At 36.2% G+C, this 13797-nt stretch overlaps 3 protein-coding genes and 1 non-coding gene across 6 annotated transcripts; all 4 read right to left on the bottom strand.

Annotated features, from left to right (window-relative positions):
• On the bottom strand, positions 1-3385 carry LOC125215005 (TATA-box-binding protein 2-like). 3 transcript variants are annotated; one of them, XM_048116275.1, is made up of 10 exons: positions 3292-3385; positions 3086-3179; positions 2419-2506; positions 1871-1942; positions 1605-1655; positions 1364-1408; positions 1176-1268; positions 842-943; positions 624-742; positions 1-213 (listed from the first exon to the last, which is right to left on the bottom strand). In XM_048116275.1, the coding sequence occupies exons 2-10, from the start codon at positions 3166-3168 to the stop codon at positions 207-209; spliced, it is 660 nt and encodes a 219-aa protein (XP_047972232.1). In that variant the 5' UTR covers positions 3169-3179; positions 3292-3385; the 3' UTR covers positions 1-206. The 3 variants fall into 3 exon arrangements, with proteins under 3 accessions (XP_047972232.1, XP_047972233.1, XP_047972234.1); XM_048116276.1 differs by having other exon boundaries at positions 669-742; XM_048116277.1 differs by lacking the exon at positions 1-213 and having other exon boundaries at positions 226-742; positions 3292-3368.
• On the bottom strand, positions 130-215 carry LOC125217165. The gene has a single exon (XR_007175585.1). It is a non-coding gene; the product is annotated as a small nucleolar RNA SNORD24 (small nucleolar RNA).
• A 1526-nt stretch (positions 3386-4911) lies between the features above and the next one.
• Positions 4912-8555, bottom strand: LOC125215088 (2-oxoisovalerate dehydrogenase subunit beta 1, mitochondrial-like). Its single transcript, XM_048116398.1, has 13 exons — positions 8309-8555; positions 8041-8152; positions 7940-7975; positions 7786-7845; positions 7647-7704; positions 7480-7577; positions 6252-6341; positions 6092-6160; positions 5943-6029; positions 5627-5722; positions 5471-5548; positions 5294-5380; positions 4912-5197 (listed from the first exon to the last, which is right to left on the bottom strand). The coding sequence occupies exons 1-13, from the start codon at positions 8485-8487 to the stop codon at positions 5162-5164; spliced, it is 1086 nt and encodes a 361-aa protein (XP_047972355.1). The 5' UTR covers positions 8488-8555; the 3' UTR covers positions 4912-5161.
• A 1231-nt stretch (positions 8556-9786) lies between these two features.
• LOC125213238 (YTH domain-containing protein ECT4-like) lies at positions 9787-13417 on the bottom strand. Its single transcript, XM_048113665.1, has 9 exons — positions 13262-13417; positions 12853-12929; positions 12628-12751; positions 12419-12486; positions 11704-12273; positions 10840-11427; positions 10544-10756; positions 10304-10450; positions 9787-10224 (listed from the first exon to the last, which is right to left on the bottom strand). Exons 1-9 carry the CDS (start codon positions 13290-13292, stop codon positions 10018-10020), a joined length of 2025 nt encoding a protein of 674 aa, XP_047969622.1. The 5' UTR covers positions 13293-13417; the 3' UTR covers positions 9787-10017.
• Positions 13418-13797: the final 380 nt, after the last annotated feature.

Below are 13797 nucleotides of genomic sequence, written 5' to 3'. Positions count from 1 at the left end.
TTCATTTTGAATATGTACTGCCTATTGGTTTATGAGATTAAATCTCATGACTCAGTCTTAAATGGATAATCATATGATAATGAGTCAAAACAACACATAGAAGATAGAACAAATGTTAGTGACTAACTAGGCCTCAGAGATCTTCGCGGATAAAGAATCATCAGATAGGAACGAATCCCATCAAGAGTAGCAAATATAATCTCGCATCACCGGCTTCACGATTTGTTCAAACCAAAACCAAACAGAATTCAAGTTGATTATTGAATCATCAAATCAAATAGCAGTATAAAATAAAAAAAGATGAAGGCAAAACAAGTAGCTGGTAATGATCTCTGATCTTATAACCCTAAATCTTGGAGATAAAGGTGCGGTCGCATATACAGGAATGAGTACGGACGAGATGGGGTTCAATCTTGCCTAAAGATAGACCCACTGATCTAATCATTCTAAATCTAGGGTTTGCCATTTTAGGCTCAGAAAATTTTAGTACAAATTCATAAAGCATAAATTCAATATATGTTGCTTCCAACATTAATTTCAAAGACATGTAAACAGGAAGGGCTCCTAAGGCACACATAAATCCATTCAACAAGGTGATGAATGCAAAATAAACACAAAAATACCAGTCATGATAAAAATTGAAGCACACAACGCCATCATCACCATACCATTGCTGAACTTTCTGGAATTCTGTGAGAACAGGGTATATATTCTCAAAGGCAGCATAGGTCTCATCTTTAACCTGGAAAAGTTAAATAAAAAAAAGTGGTATCATATCATCATACTAGATTAGCATAGTACAAAACTATCTATTCAAGGATGGCAAGTTACAAATAGCTACCTTGGCCCCAGTAAGGACAATCTTCCCAGAAACGAAAATAAGCAGCACGACCTTGGGTTGTTTCATTCGATAGATTAATCCAGGGAACAGTTCTGGGTCGTACTGAACCAACAAAATATACAAAATCACCATGTGGGTACTTCAACCAAGTCAACTTAAAAATTTGGTCTACATCAACTAAAACCATTATATATTTAGAAAACAAAGAGTGAATTTTGAGAATCAAGTTAATAAAGCATCTTTTCCCAATATCACAGTTTCCCAAATGCAACTAGGTTACTCGACTATATTAACACGTCTGGGAGCGAGATATAACAAAGGATGAATCACTCACTCGAGAAAAGGCACTGTGAGCATAGGCCAGCTCTTCAAGTCGAATGGGAAATTTCACATCACAGGAGCCAACTATGTTCTGAATCTTGAAATCCTATGAGGAGAGAGGAAAAGAAGAAAAATGAAGTACAGAACTCCATTCGGATGAGTGAAACCAATATGATATAATGTTGATAGCATCAATTGTACCATGAATTTAGCAGGGAATCCAAGCTTCTGAACAACTCTAGCATACTGAAAAAATATTTGGGATAAATGTAAAGTGAGAGGAAGGAAAGATGATCGTGTGAACATAAGATAAATAAATCAAAGGATACTATAAATAATAATTCGAAGCCGCGAGCAAAAATAACTCATGAAATTAAGCTTATTTTTCTTAGATCAAAAGGCCCCTGATAAAATTTGGAAAAAAACATATTCATGTCACAACCTTACGAGCAGCCAATTTGGACTGCTCTTCACTCTTGGACCCTGTACACACCTGAAGAGATGAAGGGAGAAAATTAGCATGTATAGAAAACAGATACATCTAGTAGGGCCAAAAAATGACTCAGTATCCCCTCATGGATTTTGAAAGTTAAATGATGGATAAACAGAGGCACCTAAACAGTCCCAATATGGAAGTCCCACAAAACATTTAACACAAACTTCTCACCAGGCACAGTTGAAAAGGTTCCACAGGAGTTCAATACTAACCATTTTTCCGGATGAAAATATCAATGCTGTTGTTTTTGGTTCTCGAATCCTCATAATCACAGCAGCAAAACGCTGGAAGCATCACAAAGTTAGTATCAACTAGATGCAAATTAACAGAAACCCCGAGAAATAAATAAACAACAAACTGAAAGACATAATGACAGACAAAACCAATAGAAAAATAACTTTCTCCAAGTTCCCAGATTTTCTAACTCGGAACAAAAAATATAAAACATATAAGAGAAAAAGACTGAAAACAAAAAAGATCAATTGATCTATTCCAGCAAAAATAGTGTCAAAAGTTCTGCAAAAAAAGAAGGCCAACCCCAACAAAGACGTTGCAGTACTAAGTTCCAATAACAAGTTAACTGGTCCAGCTTACAGAATAATAATTTGTAATGTGAAGTTACATCAGATGACTTCTACAATAACCAGGATATCGACTGTTCCAAATGTTAATTTTAGGGTTGAACACAACCAAAACAATGTGAGCAACTGGATGTTCGAAATAAACTTAAAAAACTTATACAATAACCAGGATATCATACCTTCGGATTGTATTCCGCATTACGAGCCTGCAATGCTATAGCTTTAAGATCTAACTTGCAGTCCAAATTGACAGTAGATACAATATTCCTGTTGACAAATGAATCAGGAATTCAAATCATTGAGACTAAGAGGATGCATGAAACAAACTTAAAAATTGTAACATAGACAACACTTGGTTAAGATGTTCCTAGACAGTCCTCTAAAGCACAATGGCATAAAAAAGTAAAACCAAACATATTCTATTTCATATGCCCAATTTAAATCATAGGTTACAAGGAGCACGAGCTTACTACCCTTAGGCCATAGGCAAATTAAAAGCAGGTTCAACATTAACTGAAATCTGACCTTTTGGATTACATATAACACCAAACTTTTTGAGGGCATCTAAGTTAGTAAGAGATTTGACTGAATAGTTAGTTATGCACTGCCCTCTAACATCTAACACTCTGTTTGACTAAACAAACCCAAATGCTTCAACAAGAATCTATACTTAAGATCTGTAAGTAGCTAGGCTCAAGAATTAATCGGTAACTGTGAGAAAACATTATTGTCTGAGCAATCAGAATTTGTAATTAAAATCCATTTTGCATATAATCTCTGGGCACTTGATGAAACAGCATGTAACAAGGGCGGCAAACAAGATTTTTTTACACAAACTAGTCTTACTGGAGAGTTGGAACAAGTCCCGAGGGATGCTTGGAGAGATCAACAACCGGCTGGCTCCCTTCCAGAACTTGAGGATCTGCCATCAACTCACTTGCTGTGGTCAAAAACAACCGTCAAATTTTAAAATTTTGAATCATATTGAGTTTAAACTACAAAATTGTGGATTTGTGTTTCGTATTTAATTCTGGTGACATATAAAATCGGACCTTTAAGATGTGAATTTGAGTGATCTAGGGTTTTGATGAGCAGATGGCGAGAGAAAGCAAGAGATGATTCGGAATAAGAGCGGTAAGAATTCGAAAGGATGATTCTTTTATAAGGTCGTTGCTATATATAGGGCTGATATCACCGCCTCTATTTTATCTTATTCCCAAACTACCCTCCCATTTTTTGGAATATAAGGCCCATTCATTTTTTTCCTACTAAAAGGCCCACTTCAAAACTTCACCATGCCACCACAAAATTTTTATCGTAAAACATTAAAAAAGGCTGCAAAAAGTTGTTTGTTTTTACGAAAAATAGCCGATAATGGGAGGGATTTGTAAATTAATCTCAGAGTTTGACTCAGTAATGGTGCCTTATGTGCACCGCGAGGGAATTTTGTGACGGACTTCTTATCACACTATGCCTATAACTTTGCTCAGGGGTGTATGCTTTAGATCAACCACCATCAGGTCTTAATGTTTGGCTTCTCCTTCATGATAGATTAGACAATTCATATTATCGTTAATTTATTTTCAACTCAGACTTAGCTTGCTTTCTTTACCAAAAAAAAAAATCATAAATTAGCCATAATTTAAGGCCATGTTTGGTTGACGAGAAAGTAAAATTGGCAAGGAAAATTATTACTAGAACAATGAATCCCGAGAATATGATTCCAAACTGAAAATATACTTATTATTTTTTTTATAAAAAAAATAATAAGTATATTTTCAGTTTGGTGTTTAAATCAAATATAAATTATAATTATTATTATATTTGTTATTACGATGAATAGTTAAAATATGGATTATCCATCACAATATATAATAATATAATTGTATTTATTGTTACATGGAGTATTATAATCATTTAATAAATAATACTCATAATAATAATATTATTATTATTACAATACTTTTTTATAATTTAAAATTTCACTACGATATTATAGATTAATTTTAAATTTATAAAATAATAATATTATTTATTATTATATGATTTATATTATATAAATATATTTTAATTATTTAATAAATTATTAATTATTATTATGATAATAACAATTATATATAAATATTATAATAATATAGTTATTATTATGATAGTTTTAGTTATAGTTATTTATTATAATAATATTAAGTATAATTTATAATTTTAAATTATTTTTAAATAATAATAATAATAATATTGTATTAAATATGTAAGAATCCTAAAACTGAAAAAAGAATACCTAAGAAAAGTAAGGATTCAGAATCCTTGAAAATTATACTAACTTTCCTTGTTCTCGGAATTCTGATTACTTTCCCAGTTTAATTAAAAATCGAAAAAAATACAGGAATTTAAAATTTAAGGAAGTGAATTAGGTTATTGGCCGCTAAATATAATCTTGTGAATTAGGTTATTGGCCGCTAAATATGTTAGGATGTAACCAAAAATTCTATGGATTTGAAGTATTAGCTACTTGTGTTATTATTTTGTTGTTTTATATTGGTCTGTTCTTCAAGAAATTGGTCATCTCTCATCTTGTAACGGTAAAGAAGTCTCGGTTGTAAGTGATCCTCGGTGGTCTGGTCATTACGGATTGTATTCAGAATCTCTCATCTTGTGACTGTAAAGAAGATGAATTCACACTAACACAGCCATTATGCCATATATACCATAAAATTTAACAAAATAAATATGCACCACGTTTTGATACTTGAAAACAATAAGTCTAAAGTTTATTTTAACATAATTACCAAGGCCAATAAGAAACAAGCTTGTTGACCACAAGTCTGTATTTAAGTTAATTAATTGCCATCTTCTTCTATTGCATTTCTTAATGAAGTAGACATCCCCATCTTGAAGCATACAATGAATGCTTCCTTCCATTGCCTAATATTTAACCGTGGATTTGATGGCATCCAATATCTGCGTACACACACACACATATAGGGTGTGATCAATCATTCCACAATATCAACTATATATATCGAGAATGAATTGATGACCAGCATATATGCTAACCTTGTTCTTCGTTGGCATGTAGAATGGCTCAAATACAAGAGGAAAAGGGGTATCCAGACCGCACACTCTTGCTACTGGAGCTTCTAACTGTGTGTATCCAATTCCAACATAAATCAATCAGAATTCATATCCTTCATCTCCTCTTCCTGGATTAAACTACTAATTCTCAAATCTTACCCTCGTAAAGCACCGTTCCACTATGGATGCAGATATTTCAGCACCAAATCCACCTGTTATTGGAGCTTCATGACTAACCTAAAAGAGATAAACATACGTTTGTTTAGCAGATATTTCAGCACCAATATTGCTAGTAGTGGGAAGAATGATCCTTACCAGAAGTCTTCCAGTTTTATTAACGGATGCCTCTACTGTTTCCTTATCCCATGGTATTAGAGTTTTCAGGTCTACCAATTCACAGGAGATGCCCTCCTACACAATTTACATCATCAAGGATAACAAGGTGTTTCAAATTACACTTTAAGGATCGAACAAAACATCATACCATTACCACATTGGCAACTATGACAAATGATCACGAGCTAGGGATACAGATTAGGTGACAGGTTCATGCTAGTTTAAGAGTGACCGGTCTAGTAGATTATTCAAAATTCACCTCAAAGATATCAAGCAAGGCAAAGTAAATGGATACCTTCTCAGCATCCACACAGGCCTGTTCCATGACCGAAAGCTGAGCTCCCCATCCAACAAGTGTTATGTCACTCCCTTCCCGAATCACCTGAGATTTGAGGATTTAACAGACGAAGAATTATTTTCAAAGAAGGGATCAACACAGCATACCTCAGCTTCTGATAGTGGTAACATGTAATCTTGCTCTGGAACTTCTTCCACTGCCAGCCGGTACAGCCACTGAGACAATTATAGCTTATATTTACCTCACTAAATAAGTAAATATTGATAATTTCATGGATTACAATAACAAAAATGTAAATATTATTACCTTTGGTTCCAGAAATACAACTGGATTCGGGTCGCGGATTGACGACAACAGCAGTCCTTTAGCTTGTCGAGGACTGCGGGGAATCACAACCTAACATAAAGCAAATGTTGTGAAAATAACCACACAAAGAAGGAAACAATCCTCCAAACCTCAATTTCAGCTTCAGAGATGAAAAGTTATTTAACTCCCAAGCCAGAAAGCTAGCTTCATGCATATATGACTCATTGTAAGTCCCAAAAGACATTCAAAAGCCTTTAATTGTGTTTGTGCCCCTATCAAAGTCTTTGGTTTGACAACCATACTCTTTCATAATAAGTTTCTCTTCTTTTTGAAACCCCAGGATTGCAAAACCTAGTGAATTGTATGTGCTTGAACCAAATTCCTGTTTTCTCTTCAAATATCTTAGACTTGTAAAGCCTAATCAGCTACATCTTTTCAGGCTGTGGACTGTGTTTGGAGAACTGGCTAACACATATTATAGGGACGAGGGTCGAAGAGTAAGATCGCATCTCGAAAAGAAAAATTATACCTCAATGGAGCTAATAGAAAACTGCGTTTGTAATCAAGTACTTACTAATGAATTTTCTTTTCCTCTTTCACATGCAATCTAAACCTTATCAACAGCTAGGTTGCTATATATGCATAATTTATACGAGACTAGCTCGAAGCTCTCAAGTTATATGAGGATACATATCATGCACTGCGGGAGGTACTTCTTTGATCGCAGCTGCAAAGTCAAGTTTGATTTATGCCTCTTGCGGATGCTCAGTCGTATTTTAAGAACCTTTCAATCTCTATCTGAAATAGATTATTGTTGTCTGAGATGCTTATACTGGAATTTCTAAAATCACACTTAAGGTTCATATCATCTTTTAAAACAGCTGAACAGATAAATTATGTCGGCGACTCTGTGATAACTTTAATGCTCTATTCTGTATCTGCTTTCTTCATGCATTATTTATTTTTGTTTTAATTATTTATTGATTATTAAATAGCCTTACAGGCATAAATAACAAAATTAGTCCACTTCCATTTTTGGCAAGTTTTTCTCTCTCTTATAGGTAGTCCTATTCTCCACTAACAACACTCCACCTCATAACAAACAGTAAGAAGAATATGTAAAAATGGACTAAATACCAACAAAAATCCTGTTATCGTTAAATAAACTCAACAAGGTAGTAAATAAGCAACAACCTGAGGAACACACAATAACATTTAGGGAAAGTACCTTTATACCAGGAACATGACAGAAAAAAGCTTCAGGGGATTGAGAATGGTAATGGCCTCCATGGCCAACGGCTCCATAAGGTGTTCTGATTGTTAAGCCTGACAAGTTTAAACTCGTAAGAGAAGTACAGAGATAGAGCGGAAAGAAAACTCTGGACTACAACCTACCTCCGCAATTAAATTGATTGCCACTCCGGTATCGAAACTTAGCAGCTTCATTCACAATCTATAAATATGAAAATGGTCAGTAAATATAATGTAGAATCTGATAGGTGGAATATCAGAGAAAAGGGAGGCCAGGGCATACCTGATCAAAAGCAGGAAAAATATAATCGGCAAACTGAATTTCAGCTATTGCTCTGTTCCCCTAAATTTTGTCATAACATAGAAAGAATATTAGGAACAAGTTAAACTAGAACCACTTTCGAGTAAAATGTTCAAATTAATGCTGAGCCTCCTACCATAGCTGCCAGGCCAATTGCAAATCCAACAATGCCCTGCATCAAAATAATTTCTAAAATAAGACACAACAATCCAAGCACAAAGAAGAGAAAACAAGGACCTGCTCACAGAGGGGAGTATTGAAAACTCGGCGTTTGCCAAATTGATCAGCTAAACCAGTAGTGCAGCGGAAAACACCACCAAATCCCACATCTTCCCCAAATACATAAGCACTGAACACAAAATAAAAAAAAATAAAAATAAAAAGGAAGTCGTGTGAAAAGGTAATCCAACTAAATTGATCCAGGAAATAGAGTTCCCACTCGAAGAATTGGCAGAAGAATAAATTGAAGCTTAAAAGCTTCGAAATTAGGGAAAAGGAATAGTACCGAGGATCGGTGTCCAAGGCTATGTGAAGGGCTTGGTTTACAGCAGAGAATAAATTGACAGGCTTAGTTGGAGGCGGCGATTGGCCGTCGACGGCGGTTTGCAGTCCCCTGCAAGGCGAAGACCAAATCCGACTCAATTTTCCGATTCTGGTGATACCACGGCCGGTGGTGCAAGCCATTATGAAAGGGAGAGGGAAGCTCGACCAGTCAAGCTGTGACCAAGGGTGGATAAACAATCAATATATAAAGTTAGTGTGTAGAAGATTACAACTATGAGTCTACTAATTGATCTTATCCCCTTTTAAATCACGTGCCAAACATTTATCAAATGTTTATGTATTTAAAAATTACTATGGCAAAACCCCAGAAAAGGAATTTACAACTTTACTCCTAAAATTAACATGCCTTGGTGAAACCCATAGAGTTCATGCCTTAACTCAGAGCTAAGAGTTTCATCAGGGTCTAATGTAATGAAAATTTTCATTTAAACAACTCACAACAGAAAAATTTAGCAAAATTCAAAGTAACAAGGCAATAAAAGCTACTCACATTTTAGATGAGAGAGAGTGAGAGATAATTGTAAGGGCGAGTGTATGTGTTTGATAATAGGGAAATGCAAAACAAAAAAACAAGTATATTTTGAGAAGTTTAAGAACATGTGTGTTAACTTTCTGAACTTTAAAGATTTAAGAATAAATTTACTGAAAGATAGAGGGAGTACAATTTACCAAACTCCTAAACCAACTATCGAATATTGGACTACCAACCTACAAAATTGAGCATTTGTGAAGATTGAATATCAGGAAGTAGCGCGAATCCAGTTGTTCGATGTAAAGGACCATTTACTATTTTGAAGGGGTTGGCGAGAAGGCTATAAGTTTATTGGACGCAATATATATGAGGAAGTTCAAGCTAGGAGATGGATTACTCAGATTGCTGAACACCTTGGAAAAACATCATGGCTCGCGCACAACTATGATGTATGATGTGTGTTCGCTCGGTTATGTAGGTATGCAAAATCGGGATTGAGGACAAATCCTTCGTTAGAATGGAAGGATGATGTGAACTCAGTCACTTCATGCCGAGGTAAGAGCCAAACCTGAGACCCGTATATCGATTTGCAACCGTGCACGCCTCAATCAGAATATGACTAACGATATTTTGGATATTTTACAAAAAGCGCACACGCACTTCGTCGACCTGAACTCAACCACTGATTTTAGACTTACTCTGCCGAGTGGACCTAATTAACTCTGATTTTAGACTTACTCTGAGGAGCGGACCTAATTAACTCTGATTTTTAACTCAAAACCAGTTTCCTTAAAACTTTACATCCATCCGCCTAAATCAATTCCACTAGACATAGTTTTCATTAGCTAGAATATATTCATTTTAGTATCAATTGAGTTAGATTACACTTCGAATATTAGAAAACACGATTATGAATGTAACAGATCTTAACAAACACAACTATCATATGAGAAAGACTATCAAAACCGCTTAAATTAGAGCGCTATTAGAGACAAGATCGGATATTGAAAAGAAAAAATAGAAATAAAAACAAAAACTGACAACCAAGAAAAAGCAACAATATAACTTCTTCAAAAAAAAAAAAGAGAGCCATAAAGGACAAGAAAATCGGAGAGGAATAACACATTTGTTCCTTCTGCCTCATTCGTCTACTAGAGAGTGTATTCCGACAACCCAAGCTAGCACCCATTAGCCACCACTTCCTTCTCAGGAATAGCAACAGCAGGTTTTACATCACTAGACTTGGGAAGAGTGATGCTTTCTGTAACATCCCCATTCCCATTCGCCAACCCAGCAGATGCACTTTCTTTCTCCACTTGAGCATTCGCACATTCCTTATTCTCCTTGTTCTTCAATTCAGTTGGTTTGCCTTCCCAAACTTGAGTCTGCAAACTATTGTTATTAATCTTCAAGAAATGTGTAAATAGGGAAGCACTGGTCCAGAAATGACAGTACCAAACTCACCTGTTTGTGATAATGCTGTTGCTTGGCTTTCTTCTCCAGGATTTTCTTCTGTCTATCCTCATAGAAATCAAAATCATCCAAGATGCACTGCTTGCTTACGTGATCCTTAAAAATTTTGAGCACCTCAAGCCCCTGATCCAGTTTAACCTGCAACAACATCATACTCCTAATTAAAAAACCACTGCAATAATAGCAGCAAACGCATACAACAGAGTAGTAAAGGGCTACAAGGAAACATACCTCCTGGGTGTCCCTGCTGTTAGTCACGGGTTTGTTCTCATTATTCTCGAGGGTAATATGCTTCAACAAACTGTTTGGTACATCCTTCACAATGTGCCACTTAACTGGAAAACAACCAATCCATTTGTCTTGCTGCCAGTAATCCACATTCTTATTGAAGTCAACAGGACCAATCATCTCAGCAATACCAACAAACTGACCACTGGTATTAACCTAACAATCAAGGAGCATGCATATTTAGTATACAGATCAAACATTAAACAAAGCATAACATCTATGAGTCCAATAATGCTTACGGAGAAGAAAAGGAAAATAGGGCAGCTTCCAGGTTTTTGTTGAGCACTCTGGTAAGCAGCATCCAGCTTTTTGTTACCGTTTGGCGTGCTAGCCCAAATATTGTACTTGATGCTCTTATGGACATCATCCTCACTGTATGATTTGATAATGAAAAATTTGGCATCAGGGTAAGTCTCAGGGAAGTCTGATCTGTTGTATTGTTCACGATCAGGAACCACACTTGACTTTTCATTATCAGCTGTTTCAGCCAAGGGAATATTTTGACCTTTGACAGCCAAAGCTACTGGTGTAAATCCCTTTGAGTTCTTGGTGCTCTTGGTTCTTGGGCCCCTGTTCAATTCATTGAGGCCATCCATATTCTCATTACCATACCCGAAATATCCATTACCTCTTCCCCTAGGCTTGTACTTGCTATCGACAGCCACCCAGCCACTTCCACCCGACCGTGTGTCATAAGCATTCGAACCATAGCCCACCCCAGATCTGTATGCATTTCCATATTGACCATATAACTTGTTTGGATACATTCTATTAATGTATCCATTAGCATTGTTCATCAATGACATTGGCCTTGGGTGATTCGAGCCCTAAAAAAGGAACATATAATAAACCAGTCAGACAAAACGATCAAGGCAAAAAACAAGTGTGATGGACTTTGATTTGCACTTCAACAAGAAAAATATAACTTTTTAAATGATGAGTTATTAGACCAAAGCATGCAGGAAAGATATTCTCTAATGTTTAAGAACAAGACATCCTACACAAATACACACACTTACTGTTGGTAAATAATCACACCAACACACCAGAAAAAATGTTGTGTGAACTAAGCAAACCTAGCCATGAAAAGAGTAACTCATTACCATCAGGTGAGGCTGATAATTCTGATTCCTGGACGAAGGAACACTATTTCCATTCACAACTGCAGAGGACATCGATGAACTAGTTATAGGCCTTTGTTGTGCATCTGAAAAATATGGAGTCTCTAACCATGGGACAGGTGAATGTAAACCATCAAAACCAAATCTTGGGTTTTGATAACCAGAGGATGGAATTCCCCCAGGCAAAGCACCTCTTCCATATGAGCCATTCGCATTGAAAGATGAATTTTGGTATGTTGGTCTTGCCATGGCTGTACCATTGTTTCCCTTTGTGGCCACACTACCGGCAACACCATTAGATTTTGAATTAGAAGAATCCACCGCTAAAGGCACTTGATCAGCACCCCCAGAGGTGGCTATGTCACCTTTGGCACCGGCAGGATACGGACCATTTGTGGGTGGCAATGGCTGGAAATAAGGAGTTGGGTACTGATAATGTTGAGGACTATACAGCTGGCCATCGTGAGACAATGTTGGAATAGGGGAAACAGCGGGTGAATATGGCCCATAAGGAGGATAGCCATAACCATGATACATGTCCCCATAAGCACCCTGCAAACCAATGAAGAGTTGTAAGCAAATGGTAAAAATGTAAGATTGTAATGATACAGACTAGTCCCAAAGCAAAATCAATCAACACATGTAAGCATTAAAATGGATATGTGCCCAAAATGGGCATTTTAAACACTATGCTTACCGGAGTCAGCTCCACTCCATCTGGGCTCAGGTATCGTGCGTAATCTTCCCATTCATTTCCCTCAAAGGCTAAATACAAATGGATGGGCAAAAATCAGAAAATGTAAGCTAAACCACTGAAAACAGTAGGATCTATCATGTCAAAAATATATATATGAAAATTTCAGCAAATAAAACAGTATTTTGCAAATTTCAAAATAAACAACTTACGAGTATAATAGTAAGCAGGTGACGGATAGTAGCACACCGTAGGATCCATAAAATCTGGAATTTGAGGCGTGATAGATCGCTCCATTTGTGTCCCATTAGCCACGTTTCCAGAATCAACTGATGGCTGCAGAGCAGCAAAAGGATTCAGCGATAAAGAACAAAGTGATCCAGCATGCTACAAATAACATCGAATTTAAAAATAGATAACACAAATCAATTCGTGACCTTCTTAGTGGCATCGAGAATTTCGATAGTCTTCGCCTGCGAGTCCAGTGACAATTTCTGCAATAAATCTGCAGCCTCTATAGCAGAGAGAAGTAAAGGAATACATTTTCACACGAAAAATGATTTAATACAGGAAGATTCAAACAGAACAATGACTAAAACAACAGAAAAAATAAATTTGATTTTATATCGAAAAATTTCTCAAGATTTGAAGCTAAGGCGTAGCTCGTGTGGAAAGATAAACACGTAAATCACCAAGGCGGACCAAATCAGCACAGAATTAACGACGGGGATCTCAGATACAAGAAGCTCAGATCTACCGCAACTAAAAATAAAAAAACATGAGTTTATGCAGAGAAGAAAGGTATTGAAATCAAAGTGGAGCAAGAGAAAGAGAAGAAAAGGATACGATCTGCAGGAGGCGGAACGGCGGCGGCCATGGGATTAGTTGAGAGTGAGGAGCGCGAAAGAACCCTAGAAAAGAGCGGGCGAAGGAAAAGTCTTTTCTTGAGGGTTTTGGGAGAGGAGAAATTAAAGTTGAGATTTGTGATTCATATACGCCCACCTCTTCTTTCGATTCAGTCCTTCTACTTCTATGTATTTGTGAATTCAATATCACACGTGGCGTGTTTCATTATTGGCCAGATTTGCAATTCAACCAAGACAAAACTATCCCTATTTCGATTTCATTGCTCTTTCTGGAGTACTCCTATTTATCGAATTTTATTCTTCAACACGACACTATATAAGTTAATTATTTTAAACACCAATTCCAATTACAGCCATCATTTTGTCACAAATATTTCCAAATTATTTCAACATTCTTTGATAGCCGGCCCGAGCTCAATTACTACTTATAAATTTACGTTTTGAATAATTTTTATGTGTGTATATATTATTGATTCATGGGACCTACTTCATGAAGAGTGCAACAACACCATAAAA

Source organism: Salvia hispanica, chromosome 3, assembly GCF_023119035.1.
Source record: "Salvia hispanica cultivar TCC Black 2014 chromosome 3, UniMelb_Shisp_WGS_1.0, whole genome shotgun sequence".
NCBI classification, from domain to species: Eukaryota; Viridiplantae; Streptophyta; class Magnoliopsida; order Lamiales; family Lamiaceae; genus Salvia; species Salvia hispanica.
This window is presented reverse-complemented; position numbering and strand designations above follow the sequence as displayed.

Excerpts from the sequence above, each read along its gene's own strand:
- LOC125215005 (XM_048116277.1), bottom strand. The coding sequence starts at position 3,168 with ATGGCAGATCCTCAAGTTCTGGAAGGGAGCCAGCCGGTTGTTGATCTC. Across the intron at positions 2,507-3,085 it reads GGACTTGTTCCAACTCTCCA|GAATATTGTATCTACTGTCA; the intron begins GTAAGACTAGTT and ends ATTTGTCAACAG. Across the intron at positions 1,943-2,418 it reads ATGCGGAATACAATCCGAAG|CGTTTTGCTGCTGTGATTAT; the intron begins GTATGATATCCT and ends TGATGCTTCCAG.
- LOC125213238 (XM_048113665.1), bottom strand. The coding sequence starts at position 13,292 with ATGGCCGCCGCCGTTCCGCCTCCTGCAGATC. Across the intron at positions 12,930-13,261 it reads CGTTCCGCCTCCTGCAGATC|AGGCTGCAGATTTATTGCAG; the intron begins GTATCCTTTTCT and ends TCTCTGCTATAG. Across the intron at positions 12,487-12,627 it reads ACCTGCTTACTATTATACTC|CCTTTGAGGGAAATGAATGG; the intron begins GTAAGTTGTTTA and ends ATTTGTATTTAG.
- LOC125215088 (XM_048116398.1), bottom strand. The coding sequence starts at position 8,487 with ATGGCTTGCACCACCGGCCGTGGTATCACCAGAATCGGAAAATTGAGT. Across the intron at positions 7,705-7,785 it reads TTTTTCCTGCTTTTGATCAG|ATTGTGAATGAAGCTGCTAA; the intron begins GTATGCCCTGGC and ends TCATATTTATAG. Across the intron at positions 5,198-5,293 it reads ACATGCCAACGAAGAACAAG|ATATTGGATGCCATCAAATC; the intron begins GTTAGCATATAT and ends GTGTGTACGCAG.